Genomic DNA, 26,694 nt, shown 5'->3' with positions numbered 1-26,694 from the left:
GGGAGGGAGACAAAGATTTCAACCCAAACTATGATTTCATTTCTTTTTAGAAAATCTGAGACAACTGGGCAGCCCGGGTGGCTCAGCGGTGTAGCACCACCGACGGCCCAGGGCGTGATCCTGGAGACCCGGGATCGAGTCCCACGTCAGGCGCCCTGCATGGAGTCTGCTTCTCCCTCTGCCTGTGTGTGTCTCTGCCTCTGTGTGTGTGTGTGTGTGTGTGTGTGTGTGTGTGTCTCATGAATAAATAAAATTTAAAAAAAAAAAAAGAAAGAAAGAAAATCTGAGACAAAAAAAGATAAGATGTCCATACTTACTCATTCTGGAGAATGAGAATACCTATGTATTATATTATTTTCTACTTTTTCCTTTCTTTTTGGGCTGGGTTGTAGAAAATAAACATGTTCAGCTTTAATATAAACTGAAATGTCAGTTTTCCAAGGTGGGAGTACCAACTCATACACCCACCGGCATTAGAGGGCTCCTGCATAACCTCATCAATGCTTGATATTAATAGTTGTCTTGCTCTACTTTTCACATTTTAAACTAAAACAAAATTTCCCTATTGCACATGGGTCCTGAAGCCACCATGACACACGTGCCTACAAAATAAAATCTGTATCCTGCTAATGACAGAGGAAACTGTTTAGGTCACTATAATCTCTTTCTTCTATGGGAAATGGGGTGGCAAGCTTTACTTCCAAAATAGTTGAGTGATAGACAACTCTGTCTGTAACCTCAGTGCAAAATACCAGCCAGAAAGTCCGCAGATCGAGGGCAGACGGACTTCCCCTGGGCCCCTGCGGCAGAACTTACTCTAGGCTCGGCCACCACCTGCCTGCTTCAGAGCTTTTCCCATAGAGAAACCTCATGCTGCATGTTACAGTCTGCATGTGTTAGAAACTGATGGTTTGTTCGTGAAATGCTCACCGAAGGTCTCCTCAAAATAAACTCCCTAGGACCACTGAACATATGATTCAATACAGTGGGGGGCAGTAATAGAAACATAATCACTCTGTGTATAATTTGATGCTGTAAATGTGGGTACGTCACTGTATCGTGTTAATAGTGACGATGAAAAACGAGAAAAGAAAAAGAAATTACAGAACTGCCTTTGCCATTAAAGAAGCAGTACTATCTAGTTTCCCAAACCCTGGAGCATGGAGTTGAAACCAGAGCAGCTCAGGCAGTGGCAGAGGAATGGGCTCCGGAACCTCTCTGTACCACGTTCCTCACCGAGGCAGTGGGGGATAACTGTGGGAAAGAGCCTACAACAGAGACTCCTGTATGGGGATGCCTGGGTGGCTCAGTGGTTGAGCATCTGCCTTCAGCCCAGGGCGTGATCCTGGAGACCTGGGATCGAGTCCCACATCGGGCTCCCCACATGGAGCCTGCTTCTTCCTCTGCCTGTGTCTCTGCCTCTCTCTGTGTGTATGTCTCTCATGAATAAATAAATAAAATCTAAAAAAAAAAAAAAAAGACTCCCGTATGGTAAGCGCTCAAAGAATGTCAGCTACTACGGAGGTAAAGGAGGATATTCCTCTTGTGGGGCATGAGTTTGAAGAAAGGTCGCAACGTGGATGTTGATACTGGAAAACTGACAGGAAAAGCAGCTCTGGGGGTCAAGAAAAGAGCAGGCTTGGGGGGTGGGAGTGAATGGGTGACGGGCACTGGGGGTTATTCTGTATGTTAGTAAATTGAACACCAATAAAAAAAAAAAGAAAGAAAGAAAAGAGCAGGCTTACTAGCACTGGATGGAGATATACATTAACAACGTGAAGATGTTTATCTTCATCTCTGAAGGTGAAGGAACAGTCTTTGGACAATAAAGGAAGGAGCCTGAAACTGCTGCCTCACCAGATAAAAAAAAGAGACTGCCCATGTTCAGAAAATCAGCCCTCAAGCAAAAGAGAAAAGGAAATCCTTGCTAATGCACTCGACACAATTTACAGTAAGCTAATGTCAACGTGCAAAAGAAAGTCTGGAATGTGACCGACACCTGATTTCTGTGGGGCACGGCATACACAGCATCACAGGGACCTCCCCCTTCTTTGTGAGGGCTGACATCCTCCGACTCCTTGCCGCTGGACGACAGGTTTGTGTCCGTGTCCTCGTCCTCTGCGTAGCCCAGCATTTCAAAGGATGGCAAAGAAGTCCTTCTTCCTGTCTCATCCTGCCAACTTGGTCTGTATCGGAAGGTTGAGAGCAAAATAAACAAACAAATAAACAAGTGAGCCACTTAACACTTCACATAGATATATATAAACCAGTCCTACTGTTTTCATATGTATTTTTTATATATATATGTATTAGATGCCCCACCTGCAAGGCCCCACCACAAAAGTGTTCTGTGCACATTGCTAAGGATTAAGTCATCCACTATCTCATCTCCTCGTAAACTCAGCATTTCTTTCTAGCTTCTTATGTCGGTTTTTCTAGTTTCTATCACTGCCTACATGCACAATGTGCCTCTTTGGTAACACGTTTCTAAAGTCAAAACGTTAAAAGACAAGACTCAAGTGGATACACCAGTTTAGTCAGCCATTCCCTGTACTTAGGTTTTTGCCCTATTATCACTGTGGCAAATAACATCTGCGTGCAGATAATCAATCTCTTCTGCGTTTAGGATCCGTCTTATGAGCCAAATAACTGTATGGTAAACTACGGAGTCAAACGGTGTGACTATTTTGGGGATCTACAAGCATACTGCACAAAACCACTTCACCAGTCACCTCCCCACCCTGTGACTACATTAGTAACAATTTTCCAAAACTTGGCAAAAGAACTTAAATCTCACTATGTAAATCTGCATTTGTTATTGAAACAATTATTTCCATGTATTTGTGTCCATTCTCTGTGAAGAACTGTCTGTTCATGTCCTTTGCCCAGGGATCTCCTTTGCTTCTCGTACGCTTATTTCAATAACTTTTGCATCTACAAAGTTAAAAACTTTGCATTTACTGTAAGTATTTTTCCTATTCTATTAATTTCATTGTGTAAGTTTTTTTTAACATATAGATAATTAAAATTTTTTGTTTACCTTTTAAATTCTTAGCTTAGAAGGACATAGCAGGCATCTCCGAGATCTGATTATAGGACTTCATGGTCTTATTTATGTGTATGTACAGATTAATATTTTAAGAGTAATTTATTTGGCATATTGAACTAGCCAAGGCTCAAAGCTGATCTTTTTTTTTTTTTTCTACTACTGCCAATCTCTATACTGTCGGATTCTTTCCTTCCCCTCTGCTCTGTGAGGCTGCCTTTATGAAACAGTCACTATGCTTGCAAACATCAGGTTCCCTCAGGGTATCCGTGGGCACTTCTCTATCATGGAACCAGTCCTACTGTTTTCACTACTTCATCTATGTGTTTTAAATACGATGTGGCTAATCCAGCCCTCCCCCTGAGTCAAAGTTTCCCGATTTCCTCTGATGGTCTTATCTGTTCATTCTTTCTAGTGAAGTTTAAGATCCTTTCCTCATCTTTAGTTCTTATGCAGCTACAGCAAAATTCTTACCAGAAGAAAAACGGGCTATATTCAAATATCTCAAAATGGAGTCAATATTAAAATGTGAAAGCCAAAAATATTAACATGTTGTAGATGGAAATAAGTGAGCATTCATATAATAGGGAAGGTCTTTCAGGTTTCTTTTCAGGCCTTTGTCAAAAACTACAAAGACTGATAGATCAGACTTCATAAAAAGGTATGCAAAAAGACCTCAAAAAACAAAACTGAATAAAGATAACAGATAAAAGGCAAATCTGGTTATGTGTTCCCCAAGCCCCACCCCATAAGCCCTTAAAGCCCTGTGTCCTCCTGGGCTCCTAGAGGGAAGGGGTGGAGAGGACCAAACCTCAGAACAAAACACCAAAGGCATGACCAGGCTGGCCTCTACCCACCTCACCCACTGACCCGGCCACAAACCTCTTCCCTCAGCTGCTCACATGGATCATGTGTCATGCTCCTTCTTCTCTGTCTCAAAGGTTCATCCCAGCCCCACACTGGCCATTGTCCCCAGACCCTTGAGCCATTCCCAGGCACATCTTGTTCCTTCCTCAGCTCTGCGCTCAATGCTCTCTTCCCCAGGAGGGAACCTTCCTGACCACCCAACCCAACATTGGCTCTCACCAGGTTCAAGCAACAGAGAAAATGAGTTGAAAAAAGAAAGAAGATTATAGCAGACATGAATACCGAAGGTAAGAGCAGCATGAAATGTTCAGAGAGGGGACAAAGGGGAAGTGGTGGGTGACAACTCTCGCACCTAGGTTGTGGCACAGGAGAATCCTGCGAAGGACTGAAGGTGGCACTGACTTCACCACTCTCTGAAAACCACCAGGGCTTTCAGAAGCCTTAATTTAGTAAGAGCCACTCTAGAGAAAATCCTGATATGAGTCAAAAGTAACCAATATCCCAAGACAGTGACCTGTAGACAGTGGTGATGAAAAGCTGAGTACTATGCTCCATTCACAACCACAAGCATGCGCGCGCGCGCGCACACACACACACACACATAAACACATACACACACACACACACACACACACACACACACACACACGAGCTGGGTGTCCTCTGCCCAGAGAAGCAGCAGAGCCAGTGATATGGTTCTTACTGAAGCCTCAGCTCTGAGGTGGTGGCGTAGGGCTCAATGAAACAGTCCTTTTCAACACAGGTCGTGTCACTCTCAGACACGGATCTCTGGCGAGGTTGAGGAATGGCAACGGTCCGGCCGGTCAGTGTTGTTGTCAGGATGACAGCAGCCAGAGCAGATCTAGGCACAAAAACACCCCAGGGAGAAGGTGAGACACAAACCTGCAAGCTGAAGGGTGAACGATAGGACACGAGACACGAGAATTAACGAAGGGTGAGCTTCTGTTCCATGTTTAGTGTGTATCTGCTGACTACATCCTCACCGTCTGTTATGTACTTCATCTCATTATCACACCATCGGAATGAATGCATATTACTGTCATCTCCACTTTTTAAATAAAATATAAACGAATTTTCCAAGATTTTCTAGCTAATAGGAGATGAGTCCAGGTCTCTAAACTAGGCAGTCTATATTCAAGTAGTTTCCTTTTAAAATGAGAGATCAGAAGGGGGGGAAGAAAAGGAGATATAAAAAAGATATCAAAGATTTTATTTTTAAATTATTTTTAAAAAGATATATTTATTTTAGAGAGAGAGCATGAGTGGGAGGGGCAGAAGGAAAGGGAGAGGGAATCTCAAGCAGACTCCACACTGATTGTGGAGCCCAATCTGGAGCTCGATCTCAAGACTTTTAGATCAGGACCTGAGTCAAAACCGAGAGCCAGACCCTTTACTGACTATGCCACCCAGGCACCCCAAAAAAAAGATACAAAAGATTTTAAAAGGCATTTTTAAAACACTTGTAAATTATTCAAAACTATAATATTGGAAAGATGAGAGTAATGGATTTACCTTCCCACTTGAAAAACCAAAACAAAACAACAGATTTACAACTGTGTCAGCTTTACTGCCTGAGAGAATTTCCAGGTCATGGCACAGGGAGGAAGAACTGACGTGGGGCCAGGTGGACCTCCTGAGTTACGGAGATCGAGCTGACCATCCAGGAAAAGCACAGCAGACAGAATTTGCAGGACAGAGTACTGAAAAGGAGAGAGCTGAGCAGAGAGCACTCCGGAAATCTGCAGAAGGGCCCCTGAGTGTTTGGCAAAATATTCCTCAGTGGGTGAATGTCAGGAAACTATCCAAGGCTGGGGGAAGAACCACCCACAGTGATTAGAGGATCAGTGCCAGGTGCGTACACACGGCTGGGGATAATGCCTGCTCCCACCAGATGGGAAAACATTATAATCTACAGGACATGGAGAACAGTCCTTGGAAAGGTCTTGCCTCAGTAGTGGGGAATAATTAGCCCTAGGTTGAATACTGCTTCAGATGTCCCTAAAAACTCATAAAAACAAGACCTAAAAGATCAAATCAGTTCCAAGTAACTTAACTGCATCCCAGAACAAAATTCCAGCAGATTTGTAGGAATACAAAAATATCCAGCATGTGACAAAGTGAAACTTACAACAGTGTCTAGTATGCAATCCAAGATAACCAGGCATGCAAAGAGACGGAAAAACACGATCCAAAATGACGAGAAGAATCAAAAGAAACCCACTCAGAACTGAAGGCATATGTTAGAACAAGCAGAGGACATAAAGACAGTTATAACTGTATTCCATATGTTCAAAAAGCTAAGTAGAAACACAGGAGATTATTAAAAAAGACTTGAGCTTTGGGAGCTGAAAATTAGACTGTATGGGACAGACCCTTTGCAAAAAAAAAAAAAAAAAGACTAGTGAAATTGAAGACAAAACGAGAAAATAACTAAAATGAAACACAGAGAGCAAAAAAAATAATTTAAAAAAAAGGAGCATCATGAGATATGGGATAAAAAAATGTGACTGTTTTATGCTTTAAGTCACTAAGTTTTGGTGTAATTTGTTACACAACAATAGATAACTAATACAATACAGCCTTTTCAGCAAATGGTGCTGAACAACTGAGTTCCGTATAAGCTTGAATCTGTGCCTCCCGCACCATATTCAAAAAGAAATTCAAATTGGATTAGACTTCAATGTGAAGCCCAAAACTTAAAACTTCTAGAAGAAAATACAGGAGAAAAATCTTTGCAGCTTTGGTTCAGGCAAAGATTTCTCAGATAGGATACTGAAATCAAGATCTATCAAAGAAAAAAATTGATATGCTGAACTTCATAAAAATCAAAAACTCCTGCTCTTTGAAAGACACTGTTAAGATAATAAAAAGACAAGCCACACACATATTTGGAAATTTGATAAAGGACTTGGTATCTGTGATATTTGATAAAGGACTTGTATCTAGATTATATAAGGAACTCTCAAAATACAGGAATAGGGACACAACTCAATTTTTAAAAGAGGGCACAAGGTTTAAATAGACACTTCACCAAAGAAAATATACAAATGGGGGACACCTGGGTGGCTCAGTGGTTGAGCAGCTGCCTTTGGCTCAGGGCATGATCCCGGGATCTGGGATTGAGTAGCCCCTCGCAGAGAGCCTGCTTCTCCCACTGCCTATGTCTCTTCCTCTCTCTCTGTCTCTCATGAATAAATAAATAAATCTTAAAAAAAAAAAAAAAGACAAAGAAAATATACAAATGGCAAATAAGCACAAAAGATGCTCAATAATCTTAGTTAACAGAGAAATGCAAAATAAAGTCACAATGAGATACTACTACACTGCTTACTCTTAGAATGTCCAAAATTTAAAAGACTGGCCAAGAGAATCCCTTATGCTCCTCCTTTCCAACCTAGGCCCGGCAGATTGGGTCCCACAAAGGAGGAGGGTTAAGAAGAAGGGCCATGCTGCCATTGCCAGGATGGCAACTGGAGAGTACCCCACCAACATTCACAGGCACTCTGCAGAGTGAGCCTCAAGAAATGTGCCCCCTTGGGTAGAGAGATCCAGAAATTTGCAAGGAAGGAGTTGGGAACTTCAGCTGTGCTCACAGACTCCAGATACAACAGTGCCGCCTGGGCCAAAGGAATAAGGAATGGCCCACCCTGGATGAGTCTATGGTCGTCCAGAAAGCTTAAGGGGGATGTTGATTCACCAGAGAAGCTCTCTACATTGTTCCCTATGTACCATCACCACTTTCAAAATCCTATCAACAGGCAATGAGTTAGAACTAAGGTCAACTAAATTCTAAAACCGCACACACACAAGATTGACCAAACCAAGTGTTGGTGAGGATGTTCAGCAGCTGAAACTTCTGCAATGCTAGTCAGACCATAAGTTAAATAAAAACTTTGGAAAATAATTTAGCAGTTATTTGACAAATATACACCTAGTATATGACCCACCTATTCTACTCCTAGATATTTACCCAAGGAAAACGAAAAGCATTATGTAGGAAACAATGATTTGTGCACAAATGTTCACAGCAGTTTTATTTTTAAAATAATAAAATCCAAGGGGTGCCTGGGTGGCTCAGTCGGTTAAGTGTCTGCCTTTGGCTCAGGTCATGATCCCAGGGTCCTGAGATCGAGCCCCATGTGGGGCTCCCTACTCAGCGGGGAGCCTGTTTCTCCCTTTTCCACTGTCCCTCCCCCTCCTTGTGCTTTCTCACTTTCTCTCTTTCTCACTCTCTGTCAAATAAATAAAAATCTTAAAAATAATAATAATAAAACCCCCAAACAAATGAAATATCCATCCACAGGTGAATGGAGAAACAAATTGTGACATATTCATTATTCACATACTGGAACACTACTAAGCAATAAAGAGGATGAATTACTGATTTTTCACAACAATATGGATGAATTTCAGAATAATTATGCTGAATCAAAGAAGCCGGCATAATTATTTTATGTAATTCCACTTATATAAAATTCTAGAAAACGCAGACTAATCTAATGCGAAAGAAAACAGATCAGCGTTTGCTTGGAGATGGGGGTGAGGGTGGACGGGGAAGAGGAATGGGAGGGGAGAGAGAAGGACAGGAGGTAGGAATTGCAAAGGAGCCATAAGAACACCTCAGTGGGATGATGGATATGTCTATTATCTTGTTTGCACTGATGGTTTCATGGGTAAATCTTGTCATGTAAATGTCACAACATGACGTGTGTCCAATATGTACAGTTTATCGTATGTCCATTATACCTCAATAAAACTGGCTTAATAAAGGCAAAAGACTGTTAAAAGCAAAAACAGTAACAATAGGGATCCCTGGGTGGTGCAGCGGTTTGGCGCCTGCCTTTGGCCCAGGGCGTGATCCTGGAGACCCGGGATCGAATCCCACGTCGGGCTCCCGGTGAATGGAGCCTGCTTCTCCCTCTGCCTGTGTCTCTGCATCTCTCTCTCTCTCTCTCTCTCTCTGTGACTATCATAAATAATAAAAATAAAAAAATAAAAATAAACAGTAACAATATATTGTGGGATTTATAACGTATGGAATTAAAATGTACAGCAACAGTAAGACGAAGGATGGGAAGGAGGAAATGGAAATAAATGGCTGTCAGATTCTTTTTCTTTCTTTTTTTTTAAAGATTTATTTATTTATTTATGATAGACAGAGAGAGAGAGAGAGAGAGGCAGAGACACAGCAGGAGGGAGAAGCAGGCTCCATGCCAGGAGCCCGACGTGGGACCCGATCCCGGGACTCCAGGATCATGCCCTGGGCCAAAGGCAGGCGCCAAACCACTGAGCCACCCAGGGATCCCTGGCTGTCAGATTCTTACGCTATTACACTACACGCGAAGCGCAGGGACATCTCAGTGTAATTGGAATGCCATTTCTTGTAAATAAAAAAAATATACAGAAATATGCCACAATTGCCAAAGCCTTGTTGATAATTTTTGGCTCATAAAGATAAGACTATAAGTCTGGGAAGACATTTTCATATAGCACAAGAGACAACAGAGAGTTTCTAATGAACCTACAGCATGCTTGTCATTAAATGAAACATGCTTGTTTTTCTGCTCCAGGATGGAATGTAAAGCTAGCTCTCTTGCTGTTACTGCTGCCACATAAGCCCTAGTGACACAAAGTCAGAGTCGGTCACATGAACACTGAAGAGCCGGACAGATCGACAGGTGTCCAATGCCGTGGTGCCACCACTCGCCCAGCAAGAATTCGGACCAATGCAGAACACTTGAGGTCAAGCTAGAGAGGCGGGCAACACCTCTCTCCAAGGGTCGAAGGTTGTTGAGAGGGTGGAATGAGATCATGCTTCTGAAGGACTTAACAACAGGCCTCTGCGTGAGGTAAACACTAATAAATGGCTATTCTTGTTATCAACATGATATTTAAGGAAAAAACAAACACTAACAATATTTCAAAGTGCTTTTTTCTCAAGAGGCATATGATATTCTAGTTTTGAAGGACACTAAAAAAAAAAAAAAAGGTACCACTCTTGCCTGAAATTAGTTCTTCATTTTTTTTTAAGATTTTATTATTTATTTATTTATTCATGAGAGACACAGAGAGAGCAAGAGAGAGGCAGAGACACAGGCAGAGGGAGAAGCAGGCTCCATGCAGGGAGCCCCACATGGGACTCAATCCCGAGTCTCCAGGATCAGGCCCTGGGCTAAAGGTGGCGCTAACCCGCTGAACCACCTGGGCTGCCCCTGAAATTAGTTCTTATCATCAATTCATTGGTAAGTCAAGCCATGTATCCATGTTTTTTATGGGTAAAAAAATACTCTGAAATTCTCCTGTGTCTTAACCCTTAGAAGGTACAGGCAAGAGTGCTGGGTATAAAAGAAAGTCAATTTTCTGGTGTTGGGAACATGAGAAGATGGAATCCCGGGCCCTGGGGGGTGAACACTCTTCTTTCTTCCTTCCCTCAAATCAGCTCTTTTAAAAGGCAGCTTGTGTTTCAGAAGAATAGTATGTGCATAATTTTAAATTCTTTTCAACATATTATGAACCTATATACTTGGGCTTCAGTGCTTTATATCTGGAAAAATACTAATTGCATTCAATTATGAAATGTGGAAACCCCATACACTTGAAGGAATAGACCATTATCCCACAGAAAATATTAAACACTTCATTACAGAATCATGATAATCACATTTCAAAGAACATGAATCTAATGGCCCGATTTGTGATTTTTCTTACCAGTTTGAACAGTTCCAGCACCCACCACTTGGCACTACAAGGCTGACCTCAAGGCCTATTCACCTGAGACTCACCTTGGTCTCTCTGGAGAAGGGTTCGGGCTGCGGGGAGGAGGTGTGCGGGGCACAGCTGGCTTTGGTGCGATGCTGGCTGCAGGTAGAAGGCCATGGATGATGTGTTTCTGCACAAATGAAACACAGCAGCGTCACTGGTGTATGGGATCACCGAGGTCCTGTCACCACCCTTCCTTGACCCTGAAAGGGAACACCTGCACTGGCCACCCAAGGATCTAACCCCATTAAGAACGCAGTCCTCCCCATGCCATCCACAATTCCCATATGGCCAGGCAAGTATGCCCACCCAGGGAACACCATTGCAGCTGCCCATTGTGGGGGCCCTCTCACCTCCCCCTGACCATGCCCCAGAATCACTATCTAGGACCTCCATTTGTTTCACAGCATGACCTCCAATGACCCTACTCCTTCGCTTGCTGCCCCCCTGCAGAATGAAAGCTTCCTGAGAGCAGGCAACCTTCTTGTCTTTATCAACCCTGGAACTCAAGCACTGTCCCCATTACTCCACATCACGCAGGACACTAAATAAAGACTTTAAGTAAACCAGATGATGGGCACTAAAGAGGGCACTTGACAGGATGAGCACTGGGTGTTATCCTATATGGTGGCAAACTGAATTTAAATAAAATATTTTAGGGGCGCCTGGGTGGCTCTGTGGTAGGGCATCTGCCTTTGGCTCAGGTCACGATCCCGGAATCCTGGGATTGAATCCCCCATCAGGCTCCTCGGGGGAGCCTGCTTCTCCCTCTGCCTGTGTCTCCGCCTCTCTCTGTGTGTCTCTCATGAATAAATAAAATCTTCAAAAAAACAAAATTAAAATTGAAAAATAAATAAAATACCTTTTAAAAGTAATAGGAAGACATAGGAGTATATAAAACCTCCTGGTAAAGCTAGGTATTTAGCCATATTCAGAATGTTCTAATACTATTATGTAGTGGTACATTAACTTATTCACTGTAGTATAAAGAACAAAAGTATTTAAAAAAAAAAAAGGCTTTAGGTAGTTATCTCAAAGACACAGAATAATGAAAACCAGCTCCTACATGCAATGGAAATCAGAGAATCTGGCTTTGGGCGACTGGCAGTCATTCAGAAGTTTCCGAGTATAGCCCAATGTTCACTTTCTAGGCAGGAGTCATTACTCACACCTCCTACAGGCCAAACACCAGGACTGCAAGGAAGAAACCCTGTCTTCATCCTCAAGATAGTAAGAGTACGGAGGGAAAACACCCAAGTACCGGTGCAGCACAGAATTACGGAGAGCGCCAAGGGCAAGGTAAAGACAATCTGGTGCTGGGATGGCCGGGGAGGGGTCTGGAGCCAGCAAGGGGGCCTCTCGTGTCCCATTGGGAGGAAACCACAGAGGCATGTAGACGGGGTCATCAAAGATAGCCACTGCCCTCACGTGTGGGAAAAGGGATGGAAAAGCATTCTAGGAAGAGGGAACAGCATGAACAATGGGAAGAAGGCAGCGTTGGCCGCAGTGTTCTAGAAACAACGAATATTCCAATTTGCTGGAATACAGAAGCCTCTGAGGACAGGCTGGAAGAACGGGCTGGGGTAAGAGTGGGGACCGCTCCCATTTAAGAGTTTTCATACCTTAAAACTAAGGAGAACCTGTGGCCTAGTGAGAACACCCACTGAAACTGGGCCCGGGGGGAGGCAAATCGGGCAAGTGGTAAGCGGGAAGGTGGGAGAAGGCGCCTACAGTGACGGTGGCCATGGCAGGCACTGGAGGGAAGCGTTCCAGGCAGAAGCAATAGCAAAGGCCTGGAGGGATGGAAGAAATGGCTGGAAGGGACGCCTGGGTGGCTCAGCGGTTGAGCGTCTGCCTCCGGCTCAGATGGTGATCCTGGGGTCCCGGGGTCGAGGCCCGCATCGGGCTCTCTCTGCGTTTCTATGTCTCTCCTGAACGCATAAAACATTTTTTTTACAAAAAAAAAAAAAAAAAAAAAAAAGGAGAAATGGCTGGAGCGTGCGTGTGGGTGTCTTGGAGGCTCCGGGTGGTAAGGAGCGCAGAAACCCGACGCAGGGGCGAGGGGCTGCTGCTGAGGCAGCCGGTGCAGGGCGCGGGCGGGAACCCAGGGGGCAGGTGGCCGGGGCGTTCGCGGGGGGCGCTCCCCGACCCCGCAGCAAACGTTGCGGGGGGGACAAGGCGACTCCTGTCCGAGAGCCAGGCCGGCCCTGGGATACAGGATGCTTTAGAACACCCCGGCCGGGGCTTCTCGGATGGAAGACCACTGCCCTTCGTGGTGCTCCCTGGCCTCGACCTCAGGCCAAACCCCACCCCTTCCCCTTTAACTCCCGGGCCCCGCGATCTACTTACAAACTGGCTCTTGCGGCCCCTGGGAAACCCCAGGGGCATCGTGGCTGCGGGATGCGGTCGGAGCAGCGCTGGACCGACGTGCAGCCACGCTCGCAGGTGGGGACCGCTCCCTGGAGCCCGAGCCCCGCCCACGGGCCGGACGCTTCTCCTACGCAATGCACTTCGTAGTAACCCCGCCCGCCATTGGCTCCGCTTTCCTATGGACCAATCAGAGCCAAGGTTACTCCGCGCCCGTCGCTCTTGGCAACCAGCGGCCCCCATTCAAACCCCTGCGGGGGGCGGAAACAGCGAGTAGTCCGTTCTCCTATTGGTCAGCTCAAGTGTCGATCTCCGACGCTCTAGCCTATCCGGCGCCTCCGCGGGAGGCGGAGGGCGGGCAGGATGAAACCTCGGCGAGCGCGCCCGAGGGGAACCGGAAGTGGCTGGCGGGCGGCAGGTAAGAGCGCGGCATCCTCGGGCCCCGGGGCGCAGGTGGGGTGCGGACCCGCTGGGCGCCGGCCGCGGAGCGCGCGGAGGGACCGTGGTGCAGACCGAGCGGCAGGTGACGGAAGTGAGGGGAATCTCCCGGGTCTAAGGCTTTGGCGGATGATTCGGTCTTTTAAAGATGCTGCAAACGGACTCCCCGTGCAGGGGCGCCCGGCCTCGGGGGCGCGGGGCGGAGCGACGGGGACCCGCTCTGATGCCGCCCTCCGCCTCCCCCCTTAGGTCAGGCTGCCGATGGCCAGGAACCCCGCGGGGAGCACGGGCCCCGTGCACGTGCCTATTGGGCATGTGGTGGCCAACGACAGGTGGCGCGGGTCGCAGCTGGTGCAGGGGATGCAAGGTCGGTGGGCTGCCCTCCCCCGAGACGTCCTGCCTACTGTCGCCTCCCCCCTCCCCGCGACCCCCCCCCCCCCCCCCGAGAGCTCACGAAACTCCTCCTTCTCTTGTGTCCTAAGGGAAAGTTAAAATCGTTTTTGAGGATGGCCTGACACCGGTGGATTTTTATTTGTCCAGCAGATCTTGCATTCTCTATGTCACCGAAGCCGATCTGGTGGCAGGAAATGGCTACAGGAAGAAACTTGTTCGGGTTAGGAATGTAAGTACTAAAAAAAAAAAGGAATGTAAGTACTGAAACTGAGAATCGACTCCCCAGCTGCCCCCGCCCCCATCCTTGGGGATGATTTATATACAAACGATTGGCAGCACTGCTGGACTGACAGCTTTCTTTTTTTTTAATGCTTTAAATTATTATTATTATTATTTTTTAATGAGACACAGGCAGAGGGAGAAGCAGGCCCCATGCAGGGAGCCCAACGTGGGACTCGATCCTGGGTCTCCAGGATCAGGCCCTGGGCTGAAGGCAGGCGCTAAACCGCTGAGCCACCGGGGCTGCCCAGCTTTCTTTATTTCTTTTTTTTTTTTGCGCAGGTTTCTTAAACTACCTGCAAGGTGGTTGTGTTACAAAATGGCTTATGGGGGCACCTGCATGGCTCAGCGGTTGAGCACCTGCCTTTGGTTCAAGGAGTGACCCCAGGGTCCCTGGATCAAGTTCTGCATCGGGCTCCCTGCATGGAGCCTGCTTCTCCCTCTGCCTGTGTCTCTGCCTCTCTCCTTCTCTCTCTCTCTCTCTCTGTGTCTCTCATGAATAAATAAATAAATAAAATCATAAAAAAAGAGTATCTTAAAAAAAATGGCTTACTGCTTTGGTTTTTCATCTCTTCCTTTGAAGTCCAGTAATCTCCAAGGGATTGTAATTGTTGAGAAGACGCAGATGAGTGAACAGTACTTCTCGGCCATACAGAAGTTCACCGTGCTGGACCTTGGGATGGTGTTGCTTCCAGTGGCCAGCCAGATGGAAGCGTCCTGCCTTATTATCCAGTTGGTAAGTACGGATTCCTGCTCCTCTGTGGGAGCCCTGCCCTACAGACTTTCACCTGACCTTTCTGGATCTTTTACTCCAGCTGCTGCCCTTGCTACGGTTGCAACCCCTCAGCCCCATCTACAGTAGCGCTCACCCATCTGCGGTCAACTGCAGCCCAAAGCAGATGATCCTTTAAAAAAAACAAAAACAGGGAGGGGTGCCTAGGTGGCTCAGCGGTTCACCATCTGCCTTCAGCCCAGGGCGTGACACGGGGATCCCAGGATCGAGTCCCACATTGGCCTCCCTGCATGGAGCCTGCTTCTCCCTCTGCCTGTGTCTCTGCTTTTCTCTGGGTCTCTCATGAATAAATACATAAAATCTTAAAAAAAAAAAAAAAAAAAAGTCCTGGTTCTGCATTGTCTTTACCGATTATTCATCTTGTCCGTGCTTTAGAATTTCTTGAGGAACTTTTAAGAACAGTGATACATGAGCCTTACCTCAGACCAAGTAAAAATCAGAATGTCAGGGCCTAAAGCATCAATTTTTGTTGTGTTGGTTTTAAATTTCCCTTTCGGTGTAGCAAGGATTGAGAACCAAACTGAAAAATGCAAGCAGCGGGGGACCTGGGTGGCTCAGTCGGTTAAGTGTCTGCCTTTGGCTCAGGTCATGATCCTGGGGTCTTGGGATCAAGTCCCGCATCAGGATCCTGCTCAGCAAGGAGTCTGCTTCTCCCTCTCCCTCACCCCCTGCTCCGCTATCTCTGTTTCTCACTAATTCTGTCTCAATAAATCTTAAATAAAATCTTACTATTTATCTTAATAAATTAATCTTAAATAAAATCTTTAAAAAAAGAAAGAAAAAGAAAAATGCAGGCAGCGCCGTGTTGTTGGTAGATCACTTCCTTCTCTGCCACATTCCTTGCTTCGCTGTTCCTAACCTCCCTTGATGTAAAGCTACTGTCTGCCGTCCCATGCCCACCGCTAACTGAAAATTTGAGTTTCTCCTTGGATAGGCAAGCTCTCCCCGGGTCCTGCACCAAGCAAGTCCAAGTTTAGCTTTAATTTAATCCCATACAACTGAGTCGTTTGTTCGTAGACCACAGGAACATGCTTAACTCCTCAGCGTTTGCTTTCATTGCTTTACCCGAAGCATTCTGAAATTTCAAGTTTTAATCAATTTTTCTTAGTCTTTTGTGTACTCCTGTGGTTCATCTCTCGGTAACTTTGCTGATATCGGAGAAATTATATTCATGGTATTGGAAAACATTTGTAGTGGCAAATCAAGCTGAACCAAATGAAAAAGTAAAAACTAAATTTCCATCAATTTTTAAGAGAACTGCCAGTCCCTCTAGAGGGCGCTCACACGCTTTTTTCTTTTACCATTGGTTTAGGTTCAAGAACAAACCAAAGAGCCCAGTAAGAACCCTTTCCTCAGTAAGAAACGGGCTCCGATCCCTGAGCTATCCCTCCTTCGAACTGTGCAGCAGATCCCAGGAGTTGGAAAAGTTAAAGCTCTCCTTCTGCTTCAGAAGTTCCCAAGTATCCAGCAACTAAGTAATGCTTCCCTACGAGAGCTGGAGCCAGTCGTGGGACCAGCAGTGGCACAGCACATTCAAGCGTTCTTCACACAGCCCAGGTGACGGCTCTTCTCGCAGCATCCTCTCTGCTTGGACCACAAGCTACAGGATCGTGTTTTGTTTTCATATTTAAAAATTGAGAACAAAGACTGTCCTTTCACAGCATCTAATGAATGAGGGGAGGCCTGCATGGAAGCCGGCAGTTCCCCTGCCTTGCTCTCTGGGTTCAGGCGTCTAAGTTAGTGGGCTCCAGGTAGCACGGCCCTCACTCTGCTAGTGGAAGAAGGGGCGTGGAGGGGACACCTGGCCAGCTCGGTCGGTAGAGCCCGTGACTCTTGATCTCGGGGTTGAGTAAGCCCCACATTGGGTGTAGCCATTACCTAATAACAAAATCTTTTTAAAAAAACAAAAACAGGCACCTGGGTGGTGCTGTCGGTTGAGCGTCCAATTCTGGGTTTTGGCTCAGATCCTGATCTCCAGGTCATGAGATCAAGCCCCGTGCTGGGCTCCATGTTCAGCAGAGTGTGCTTGGGATCCTCCCTGTCTCTCACAAAATAAATAAATCTAAAATCCTTAAAAGTCGGGGTGGGCATGGGGATCTTTCTAAGAGAGTTTAGTAAGAGACTCTCAAATCCTGCAAAAAGCCAGCCAGGGCAGACTAACCTGTGTCTATCATGGAACGGTCTAATCACATTTTAGGAGGTAGACATGACTGTCTAAAGGAAACCAAGAGTGAGGCGCTGTGCTCCGTACCATAAACCCCTTGTTCCTGGTGGCAGAGCTGGTGTTCTTCCAGTGTGGCCTTAATATCACTGTGTTTTGAGGGCGCTGCCAGGGTAAATAAACAGTTGTACTGCCTTTTTGTCTTCCTTCCTTCCTCCCTCCCTCCCTTCCTGGTAGCTGCACAGTTTGTTCACAGTCACTGAACATGTCTTCAGAACACAGCCTGGAGTTTGGAGTTCCGTTTTAAAGATAAAAAGCCACTGTGCACGAAGGAGGAAAAGAATGTGTTTGCAAACTTATAGCCCCACGGGGAAGCTGTATAGGAAAATGTCAGGGCAGAGGCATCCAGAGAGGAGAGCCCGGGGTGCGGACCAAAAGGTACAATCGGCGACAAAAAATAAATGCTTTTAAAGATGCCTTACGTTTTCAAAGACACTATGGTGAGCTCTGGAAGTCCTGTCTTATGAAATGTTAGTCATTATAAACAACCAAACCATAAGGACATTTTGTGCTTTAGGGTAGAGCCAATTTGAAAAGACTGAAATAAGTGGGGGGAAAAAGAAAAAAAACAAACAAACCACTAATTCAGGCAAACGAATATGTTTATTTAAATATTTATATAAAAATGTCCCTAAAAGCAGTGGATACACTTTCCCAAATATGGTTGCTTCCCTTTTCATATTGCACACTAGAAAATATTTAAGTTCTTGTTAATTCTCAAAAATAGATTTCAATGCTTTTTTTTTTAAGCTATATAACTTGTGTCAACCATGAATCTTACGAAAATCACGGCATCATCCAACTTAATGGCAAGAGAAATACACGCGTAAGAACGTCGTTTTAAAAAGTCAAATAGAGCTTTAAACTAGAATCATTTACATCTTTACCTTATAAAATGTTTCTAACCCATCTCAAAGACTCTTAAAATATACAATTACGCATTTTCTACTTTAAACAAAAAGAAAAATGTTTTGAGTATCAAACAGCATATCGTCTACCTTGTAGATAGCATCCCCGTCTAACACGGCCACTGTGTTAGCAACTTGTAAATGACATCAGACTGGAAGCAACACTGCTCCTAAATTGTGTGTGTGGGGTTTTTTTTTTTGGCTATGTTTTGTTTCTGTTTCGATCTGATAAGTTACGACAGACTTGGCACTAGACTTTATCTGGAAATAGCATTCATAATTATGCAGAAATACTCGCAAAATCTTAGCATTTTAGGTACATGAATTCCCCTTAGGAAGCAGTTCTTCGGAGCACTTCTAGGTAACACTAACTTAGTAATCTAACTAAATCCGGTCCCTTGACCTGCCTCGATTTGGGGTCGTCTGGATTCTGAGTCAAGGAATGATCTATTACTACCCAAGGCTGGAAACGATTACAGGAAGGCCCAACAGAGGCAGCCCCACGTAATTCTGATAGGAACCACAAATCGTGACTAGCCATTAACAACAGCCCTATTTTCTAGGACTATTTACCGTTCTATTTACAATACTTTATATAATAAATAACTTGGCAGCACTATGGTGACACTCCCCAAGTTTCTCGAGGCTTCTCGTTACTTTCCTTCGTGAAGCCCTACCAGTTGTGAGTTTAACCCAGTGAGAAGATGGGATTTGCGAATGTTTGGGAATCTTTCCACTGTGGCACAGATGCGAAGGCCTGGTCAGCACCGGAGACGTTTGGGGCCTGAAGGTTTTCTGTTTCCTCGCGTCAGTACAAAGAACTGTCGGAGTTGAGAAGGCTGAAAGGGGAAGGGAGCTTCTTCTTGACCTGAGGCCTCGCCACCCCAACCGACGGGAGGCACAAGGTGCTGGCCGACTTCACTCTGTTCTTGTCGGTGCCCCAGCTCAAAAAAGAAAGCTTCTTCGAGATTTTCTTGGTTTTGTCAGTTTTGTCATCATCATCGATGGCTAAGCAGATCATGGAGTAGGTTTTCTGCATTCCCACAGAGTAGGTCGCGCACTTATTATGCTGCACGTGGGAAAGAAGAAAGGCGGTGTTAGACGTCCTCTGGACAGCTGACAGATGACTGCAAAGCCGGAGGCTCACGTTAATGCGTACGTAGAATCAAGTTCTTATTTCTTAAAGATTTTATTTATTCACGAGAGACAGAGAGGCAGAGACACAGGCAGAGGGAGAAGCAGGCTCCCTGCGGGGAGCTCGATGCGGGACTCGATCCCGGGATCATGCCCTAAGCCCAAGGCAGATGCTCAACTGCTGAGCCACCCAGGTGCCCCCATAGAACTAGGTTCTCGAAAACAAGGATGATTTGGGGGCAGCCCAGGTGGCTCAGCGGTTTAGCGCCGCCTTTGGCCCAGGGCGCGATCCTGGAGTCCCGAGATCGAGTCCCATGTCCAGCTCCCTGCATGGAGCCTGGTTCTCCCTCACCTGTGTCTTGGCCTCTCTCATGAATAAATAAGATCTTTAAAAAAAAAAAGGATGATGTTTAAGGAATAGATTCCGTAGCAATTTAGACTAGGGACGACTACTTGCTTTTTTAAGGTTCTTAGTCTATTTGGAAAAGTAATACTCCTGGTCAACAATATGAAAATACATATCCTGAACGGTAGGCATCCCTGGCACCTTGGCTTCCAAGGCCTTTCCCCTGAAGTAACCATGATTTCTGTTACACTTTTAGAAATCATGTTCCCATATAGGTATTGATGTCTGAGTAAGTACACGTCACCAGTTGTCTTTCCCTAAAAGGAATATACTACACGCTGGTCTGCCTCAGTTTCTTCGGTTACCTGTCCAAGCCAGTAGGTATAGATCACCTTCATTCTCTACAGACAATCTAGAATCCGTGGTGAGGATACTATTTAACCTCTTTTTCCCTATCTTATAAAATGATGAAATATGTATATAACGTAAATAGAACCTTTTCACCATTTCACAAGGGTACAGTTCAGTGGCATTAAGTACATTCACACTTACGCCATCAGCACCACCCGTCTCCAGAATCGTCATCTTCCACAGCTGAAACTCTGTGTCCAGAAAGTACTACTGTTAAGTTTTAAAGGACTGTGTAGGGTTCAAATGGGAAGCCTGCAAATACTTGTTTTCTGTCTGTGTGGGTTGTCACCTGCCTCTAAGGTTTGCCGAACACTGAAGTTGCTTTGTTCGCCAGTTGTTCACTGAACATCTATTCGGTTCCAGGCACCAAAATCAGGCCTTTCAACATACGTACCACTTATCTAAAGTGGCGGGTGCACCGTTTGTAATAGAAATCAAGGAATGTGAGAGACGGGACAATAAAGAAAGCGGTATTCACTCTCAATTGTCCCTGGGGAGCCCGGCTCCTCGGGATGAGGATGCCTCTTCCTCTTCGATAGAACCCCCACCGCATTCTACAAGACCGCGCACTTCCGTTAAAAAGAATAAATACTCCTGGACATAGATTTCATGCCTGCAGACATTTTTCTTTTATTTACCTTAACCTGCTTAAAGTCCATTATGCGTCTTTAGGACCATTCCCTTACTAATACCCTCGATCCTCTCCCACGCTTCAACCAGCACATGCCAAGTGGAGTTAAACCCCACCCTCTGCTGCCCCCCAGGCCTGCACCCAAACGCCTGCACGTTAACTGGGGGATATTTACCAAGCTGCCTGGCTTCCCTTGAAAACGCTAACCCCGACCCCAAAGCTCTACCAGGCACCTCATTACATTACCCTAGTAAATGCACTCGTTCTCTCCCCGCTGTCTCTCAAAGCCCCGCACACGTCCTCCTGATAGTACTGCCTTATGCTCAGCAGCATCTGTCCGTGTGTCTGGCTCTCACTCCCTCCTCCTGGTATGCCCCCTCCTTCCTGCACTCCTGCCTCCCTGACCTTTCCCATCAGCACACAAGTTTCCTGCGTTATCTAGACACACACAGACCCCCACCACCACTACCCACCTCCACTCTTGAAAAGCTTCCCTTTTCCCTATGGCCCCCTCCCAGCTCTCACCCTTTTTTTTTTTTAATTAAAAAAAAATTTTTTTTTAAGGTTTTAGTTATTTATTTGAGAGAAAGAGACAGGGAGAGCATGAGCAAGGAGGAGAGGCGGAGGGTGAGGGCGAAGCAGGCTGCCCGCTGAGGCAGGGAACCTGACACAGGACTCGACCCCAGGACCCCGAGATCATGACCTGAGCCGAAGGCAGACGCTTAACCTACTGAGCCACCCAGGCGCCCCTGGAGCCCAGCTCTTTTATTTATCCTCCTTTTGGACGACCTTTTGTTTCTGGTTGAGACCCTGATCCCTTTGCCCTGTGCTTCTATGGATTCTCCCCCTAAAAATTCTGTTTCTCATGATCCCTTCTCCCAAGATGCTCCGTGAGCCCGACTTCATCTTCTTTAATTTCCAAACGGAGATATAATGCACGTGCCTTAAAATTCACCACTTCAGCACCACCCCACGGTTTTGGGTATATTCGGGGTTGTGCAACTACCACCACCTAACTTCAGAATGTTTCTCCCTGTTGCCTGACACCTCAGCCCCTGGCAACCACTGCCCTACATGGTGTTTCTACAGATTAGCCTGTTCTGGACATTTCTGACCAAGGAATCACAGGACCCATTCACCCTCCAGCCCTCTCTAATCAGAGTTCTGTTTCCATCTCTCCATGAAAAGTGTCCTCTTGTCCTGCTGCCAAATATAATAAACACAGCTCCACCTCGTAACTGTACTCTACACAACCAAGTACTTTCTCTTGGCAGGATTTTCCTCTCTCGATTCCAGAAGCTTCTTTTTGTCCCACGTCTCTTCCCCCTTCCAACTTCCTTGGTGCCTACATCTGACCTTCCAGATGCTTGTGCTGTCTCAAGGTCGAGTCCTCGACTCTCAGCCCCTCGGGGGTAATTCCAGGTACTCTCTTCACACCTTTAAATATCATCGCTATGTTGGTGATTCTCAGCTGTTTAATTCTAGCTCTGACTTCTCCCCTTGAACTGAGGATGTGGACATCCAATGCCCACTTCACATTACATTCGGGCGTCTAACATCGCACGAAACATTCATGGTACAGCTCCGCATCCTCTCTCCTCTCCCCACCTCACCCTTGGCCCCCCCTTCCCCATCGTTATGAAAAATGGTGCCTTTGCAAAAATAGACACATAGATCAATGGAACAGAATAGACAATCCAGAAGCGGACCCTCAACTCAATGGTCAACTAATATTCAACAAAGCAGGAAAGACCATCCGCTGGAAAAAGGACAGTCTCTTCAATAAATGGTGCTGGGAACATTGGACAGCCACATGCAGAAGAATGAAACTGGGCCATACACACCAGACACAAAAATAAACTCAAAATGGATGAAAGATCTAAATGTGAGACAAGATTCCATCAAGATCCTAGAGGAGAACACAGGCAACACCCTTTTGAACTTGGCCACAACAACTTCTTGCAAGATACATCCACGAAGGCAAGGGAAACAAAAGCAAAAATGAATTATTGGGACTTCATCAAGATAAAAAGCTTCTGCACAGCAAAAGAAACAGTTAACAAAACTAAAAGACAACCTACAGAATGGGAGAAGATATTTGCAAATGACGTTATCAGATAAAGGGCTAGTGTCCAAGATCTATAAAGAACTTATTAAACTCAAGAGCAAAGAAACAAACAATCCAATCATGAAATGGGCAAAAGACATGAACAGAAATCTCATGGAGGAAGACATAGACGTGGCCAACACGCACAGGAGAAAATGCTCCGCATCACTTGCCATCAGGGAAATACAAATCAAAACCACAATGAGATCCCACCTCACCCCAGTGAGAATGGGGAAAATTAACAAGGCAGGAAACCCCAAATGTTGGAGAGGATGTGGAGAAAAGGGAACCCTCTTGCACTGTTGGTGGGAATGTGACCTGGTGCAGCCACCCTGGAAAACTGTGTGGAGGTTCCTCAAAGAGTTAAAAATAGACCTGCCCTACGACCCAGCAATTGCACTGCTGGGGATTTACCCCAAAGATACAGATGCAGTGAAACACCGGGACACCTGCACCCCGATGTTTCTAGCAGCAATGGCCACAATAGCCAAACTGTGGAAGGAGCCTCGGTGTCCATCGAAAGATGAATGGATAAAGAAGCTGTGGTCTATGTATACAATGGAATATTCCTCAGCCATTAGAAACGACAAATACCCACCATTTGCTTCAACGTGGATGGACCTGGAGGGTATTATGCTGAGTGAAGTAAGTCAGTCGGAGAAGGACAAACATTATATGGTCTCATTCATTTGGGGAATACAAAAATTAGTGAAAGGGAATAGAGAGGAAAGGAGAGAAAATGAGTGAAAATATCAGTGAGGGTGACAAAACATGAGAGACTCCTAGCTCTGGGAAACGAACAAGGGGTAGTGGAAGGGGAGGTGGGCGGGGGTGGGGGTGACTGGGTGACAGGCACTGAGGGGGGCACTTGACGGGATGAGCACTGGGTGTTATACTGTATGTTGGCAAATTGAACACCAATTAAAAAAAAAAATGGTGCTTTTGTTCAAGCTCAAACCTGAGGAGTCATTTTTCTCTCCACGATGTGTTTTACGCAGGCCGTCTACAGGCCCCTGTCAGCTCCACCTCCAAAAATACGTCTCGGGTACATGCACCTCTCTCCACCTCCGCCGGCACCCACCCTAATGTAAGCTGCTAATGTCGCCAGCCCGGACGCCTGCTATAGGCAGGTCACGCTGCCACCACCTGGCCAGCCTCCAGGAAACAAGATGTCCTGAAATAATCATTCCCCTTCTGAGGGGCTCCTGGGTGGCTCAGTGGTTGAGCATCTGCCTTCAGCTCAGGTCATGGTCATGGTCCTGGGGTCCTGGGATCAACTCCCGCATCGGACTCCCCACGGGGAACCTGTTTCTCCCTCTGACTCTGTCTCTGTCTCTGCCTCTCTGGGCTTCTCATGAATAAATAAAATCTTAAAAAAAAAAAAAAAAAGGACTTAATCAGGCAGCGCCTGGATAGCTCAGTCGGATAAGCATCTGACTCCCAGTTTTGGCTCAGGTCATGATCTCAGGGTCATGAGATCAAGCCCCACTGTGGGGCTCCACGCTGGGTGGGGAGTAGGCTGGAGATTCTCTCCCTCTCCCTCTGCTGCTCGCACGCACTCTCTGTCTCCCTCAAATAAATATATAAATCTTAAAAAAAACTAATCAGAAAAAATAAATCAATTGGCTCTTTCATCTACATCGTGTTTTGTTTTGTTTTGTTTTGTTTTACCAAGTTTTCCAAGGATCTATTTGGCCCAAGGTGAGCACATCCCCACGAGGACAAGCTCCGAGGCCAGTCGTCTGTGGCATGTCACCGAAACAGGCAGGAGGCGCAGGGCCCAGAACAGCCCTGGGGCTGGAGGTGCGCCAGCCTCACTCCACCCTACGGCTTACTGGCAGGCTGTCAGCACTCACCATGGACGAGGTGAAGTCCAGGAGGCTCACGACCTTCATCTCCACGCCGTCCCTGCCACAGGCCTTCAGCAGCTTCATGACCTCGCTCACCGTCAGCCACTTGCAATCCACGTCTTGAATGGAAACAATATAATCCCCTTCCTTGGCTCCCGCCAGCTACGAAGGTAGGATATACAGAAAGGTAAGCACTCCGGCCACTCCAATCCCCGCATCAGCTCCCAAGTACATCCACAGAAGAGACCGCACACATGCAGCCTTGGCTCCTCGGGCAGTAGCACCCGTGAGGAGCCTTTCACGTCGTCAGACCTCTTACAAAGGGAACCCTAAGCTCATTCTTACACCCAGATGTATTGGTTGGGGCAGCTTTCTTTGTATTTGACCGGTCTGACTGCTTGCAAAGACACCAGTGAGCACTGCTCCCGGTCTAGAGGCACACACTTACCGCAGCAGAGCAGTGAGGATCCAGGAAATGGACTTGCACTGGGGAGTTTCCTCTCAAGGTGAACCCCAGATCCCCTTCTTCTGCAGTGAAGTGAATGCTTCGAGGAGGTGTCCATCTCTTGTTAGCCGAAAACACTGACAGGGGGCCCTTTGGAACAGAGCATCGTTAGGCGTAGGATCTGAAGGCTGCATCAGGCACTTGAAAGCTACAGGGAAATGTCACCTTGTTGTCCTTGCAGATGTCCCTTGGCCTTGCTCAGAGACCAGTGACACCACCAGAGAGAACACGTGCTACGACACTCATGCAGGACATTAACTGTCCTTTTCTCTAAAACATCCATGTTTTAGAGAATATGTTCTTTAAAAAAAAAATCATCTCAGGGGCACCTGGGTGGCTCAGTTGGTTGAGCATCCAACTCTTGATTTCAGCTCAGGTCATGATCTCAGGGTGGTGACACCGAGCCCCACGTCGGGCTCCACACCCAGCGCGAGTCTGCTTGTCCCTCTCCCTCTGCTCCTCGCCCCCCTGCTCCCGTCCATGCATGCTCTCAAATCTCAAATAAATCAAAATCTCTAAAAACCACCTTAATGAAAACTGTATAAAGTTTCTAATTAAAAAAAAAAATCTAACATTACTGGGGCTCTTGGGTGGCTCAGTTAGTTAAGTATCCGACTCTTGACCTCGGCTCAGGTCTTGATCTCAGAATCATGAGTTTAAGCCCTGTGTTGGGCTCCACATTGGGCATGGAGCCTACTTAAAAACAAAAAAAAAACAAAAAAAAAACACTAAAAATAGTCTTTTGCATGCTTGCAACTTATATGAGCTGTCCCCTTGGGTCATTATGAAATAAGCATTCAACATACCAGCTTCTGGAAGAAGTCCGTTGCTGTCACCTTGGAGAACTGTGGCAATATAATTTCAACCTCTTGCTCAGTTTTAGCTGGAAAAGCATATTAAAAGAGAAAGCGTAAGTGCTTCGGCAATTCAAAATTCTCCTGGAAAAGTCAGGTCTAAGTCTTTCTGAAGGGAAGAGCAGCAGAGGCCTTTCTCCTAGTCACTTGGCCTTCCTCTTGGTCTAGACAAGTAGTAGAGAAGATGGGCCGCTGGCCAGCCCCCGGCCCCGTGGCCCCTGTACCTTCCATCTGAGCACTCCTTGTAGGAGCCACACCTTGCTCTGGGGCTGGGACAGAGTGGTGACAATCAGACACACCCCCTGCCTGCACGGAGCATATGTATTATAATCTAGGGGACTGCTTTTAGCCTTCACAAAACCTGAGAAGTAACATACGTTTCAACTGTGGCTACTACAGAGGGATGCAGCGTCTCTCGGCACGTAGTCCTGGGTGAGATGACCTCCCTCTTCATCATTAACACGCGATGTGAGGATTTTAGTGGGATGTCAGTTTGTCACGTTGTGTCCACTGACGGCTTAAATCTTTACCATCCTACTGATGGGAGGCTCAAGCCAACTCTTACCACGAGACTAGTCAGTGCCCAAAAAGGATCCCAGAGCAGGCTAAGTATACATGAAGATCAGTATAAGAAGGAGCCTGGCCCTGTCAAGGAAGAACACACCCGTCTACTCACAGGATGGGACAGTGCTGGGCTCAAGCACGGTGCTCATCCACTACCAGTGTGGCACCAGCATCCCCGGACAGCCTCGCCAGCAGCCCTG

The 26,694-nt window shown here is 46.2% G+C and overlaps 3 protein-coding genes and 1 long non-coding RNA gene across 29 annotated transcripts in view; 2 read left to right on the top strand and 2 right to left on the bottom strand.

The window, feature by feature from the left end:
- Positions 1 to 13,200, bottom strand: part of CEP89 (centrosomal protein 89) — a 73,363-nt gene extending 60,163 nt beyond the window's left edge. For 6 of the 8 annotated variants that reach the window (XM_072782411.1, XM_072782417.1, XM_072782420.1 and 3 more), the window contains exons 1-4: positions 13,043 to 13,199; positions 10,717 to 10,823; positions 4,617 to 4,775; positions 2,000 to 2,186 (exon numbers count right to left, since the gene is read on the bottom strand). In XM_072782411.1, the coding sequence (XP_072638512.1) occupies positions 2,000 to 2,186; positions 4,617 to 4,775; positions 10,717 to 10,823; positions 13,043 to 13,081 (492 nt within the window). In that variant the 5' untranslated portion in view covers positions 13,082 to 13,199. Of the gene's footprint in view, positions 1 to 1,999; positions 2,187 to 4,616; positions 4,776 to 10,716; positions 10,824 to 13,042 lie in introns of those variants that run through there. The other 2 variants (XM_072782424.1, XM_072782440.1) reach the window with 2 other exon arrangements.
- On the top strand, positions 2,848 to 9,895 carry LOC140607930 (uncharacterized). Its single transcript, XR_012009849.1, has 3 exons — positions 2,848 to 2,962; positions 4,091 to 4,200; positions 9,505 to 9,895. It is a non-coding gene; the product is annotated as an uncharacterized lncRNA (long non-coding RNA).
- FAAP24 (FA core complex associated protein 24) lies at positions 12,249 to 17,319 on the top strand. Of its 18 annotated transcripts, none has more exons than XM_072782561.1 (5): positions 12,249 to 12,276; positions 13,748 to 13,865; positions 13,981 to 14,120; positions 14,754 to 14,906; positions 14,986 to 15,171. In XM_072782561.1, exons 2-5 carry the CDS (start codon positions 13,760 to 13,762, stop codon positions 15,079 to 15,081), a joined length of 495 nt encoding a protein of 164 aa, XP_072638662.1. In that variant the 5' UTR covers positions 12,249 to 12,276; positions 13,748 to 13,759; the 3' UTR covers positions 15,082 to 15,171. The 18 variants fall into 18 exon arrangements, with proteins under 18 accessions (XP_072638662.1, XP_072638574.1, XP_072638608.1 ...); XM_072782473.1 differs by lacking the exon at positions 14,986 to 15,171 and adding an exon at positions 16,276 to 17,319 and having other exon boundaries at positions 12,254 to 12,276; XM_072782507.1 differs by lacking the exon at positions 14,986 to 15,171 and adding an exon at positions 16,276 to 17,319 and having other exon boundaries at positions 12,256 to 12,276; positions 14,042 to 14,120; positions 14,759 to 14,906.
- Positions 17,320 to 17,768: 449 nt separating this feature from the next.
- Positions 17,769 to 26,694, bottom strand: part of RHPN2 (rhophilin Rho GTPase binding protein 2) — a 57,869-nt gene continuing 48,943 nt past the window's right edge. For both annotated transcript variants that reach the window (XM_072782450.1, XM_072782460.1), the window contains 4 exons: positions 25,883 to 25,959; positions 25,020 to 25,166; positions 24,578 to 24,733; positions 17,769 to 19,161 (listed from right to left, as the gene is read on the bottom strand). In XM_072782450.1, the coding sequence (XP_072638551.1) occupies positions 18,901 to 19,161; positions 24,578 to 24,733; positions 25,020 to 25,166; positions 25,883 to 25,959 (641 nt within the window). In that variant the 3' untranslated portion in view covers positions 17,769 to 18,900. The remainder of the gene's footprint in view (positions 19,162 to 24,577; positions 24,734 to 25,019; positions 25,167 to 25,882; positions 25,960 to 26,694) is intronic.

This window comes from Canis lupus, chromosome 1, assembly GCF_048164855.1.
Source record: "Canis lupus baileyi chromosome 1, mCanLup2.hap1, whole genome shotgun sequence".
In the NCBI taxonomy this organism is placed as follows: Eukaryota; Metazoa; Chordata; class Mammalia; order Carnivora; family Canidae; genus Canis; species Canis lupus.
This window is presented reverse-complemented; position numbering and strand designations above follow the sequence as displayed.

Coding starts and splice junctions, on each gene's coding strand:
- FAAP24 (XM_072782521.1), top strand. CDS start 13,424: ATGAAACCTCGGCGAGCGCGCCCGAGGGGAACCGGAAGTGGCTGGCGG. Junction 13,479..13,747: donor AAGTGGCTGGCGGGCGGCAG/GTAAGAGCGCGG, acceptor CTCCCCCCTTAG/GTCAGGCTGCCGATGGCCAG. Junction 14,907..16,275: donor CCTGCCTTATTATCCAGTTG/GTAAGTACGGAT, acceptor CCATTGGTTTAG/GTTCAAGAACAAACCAAAGA.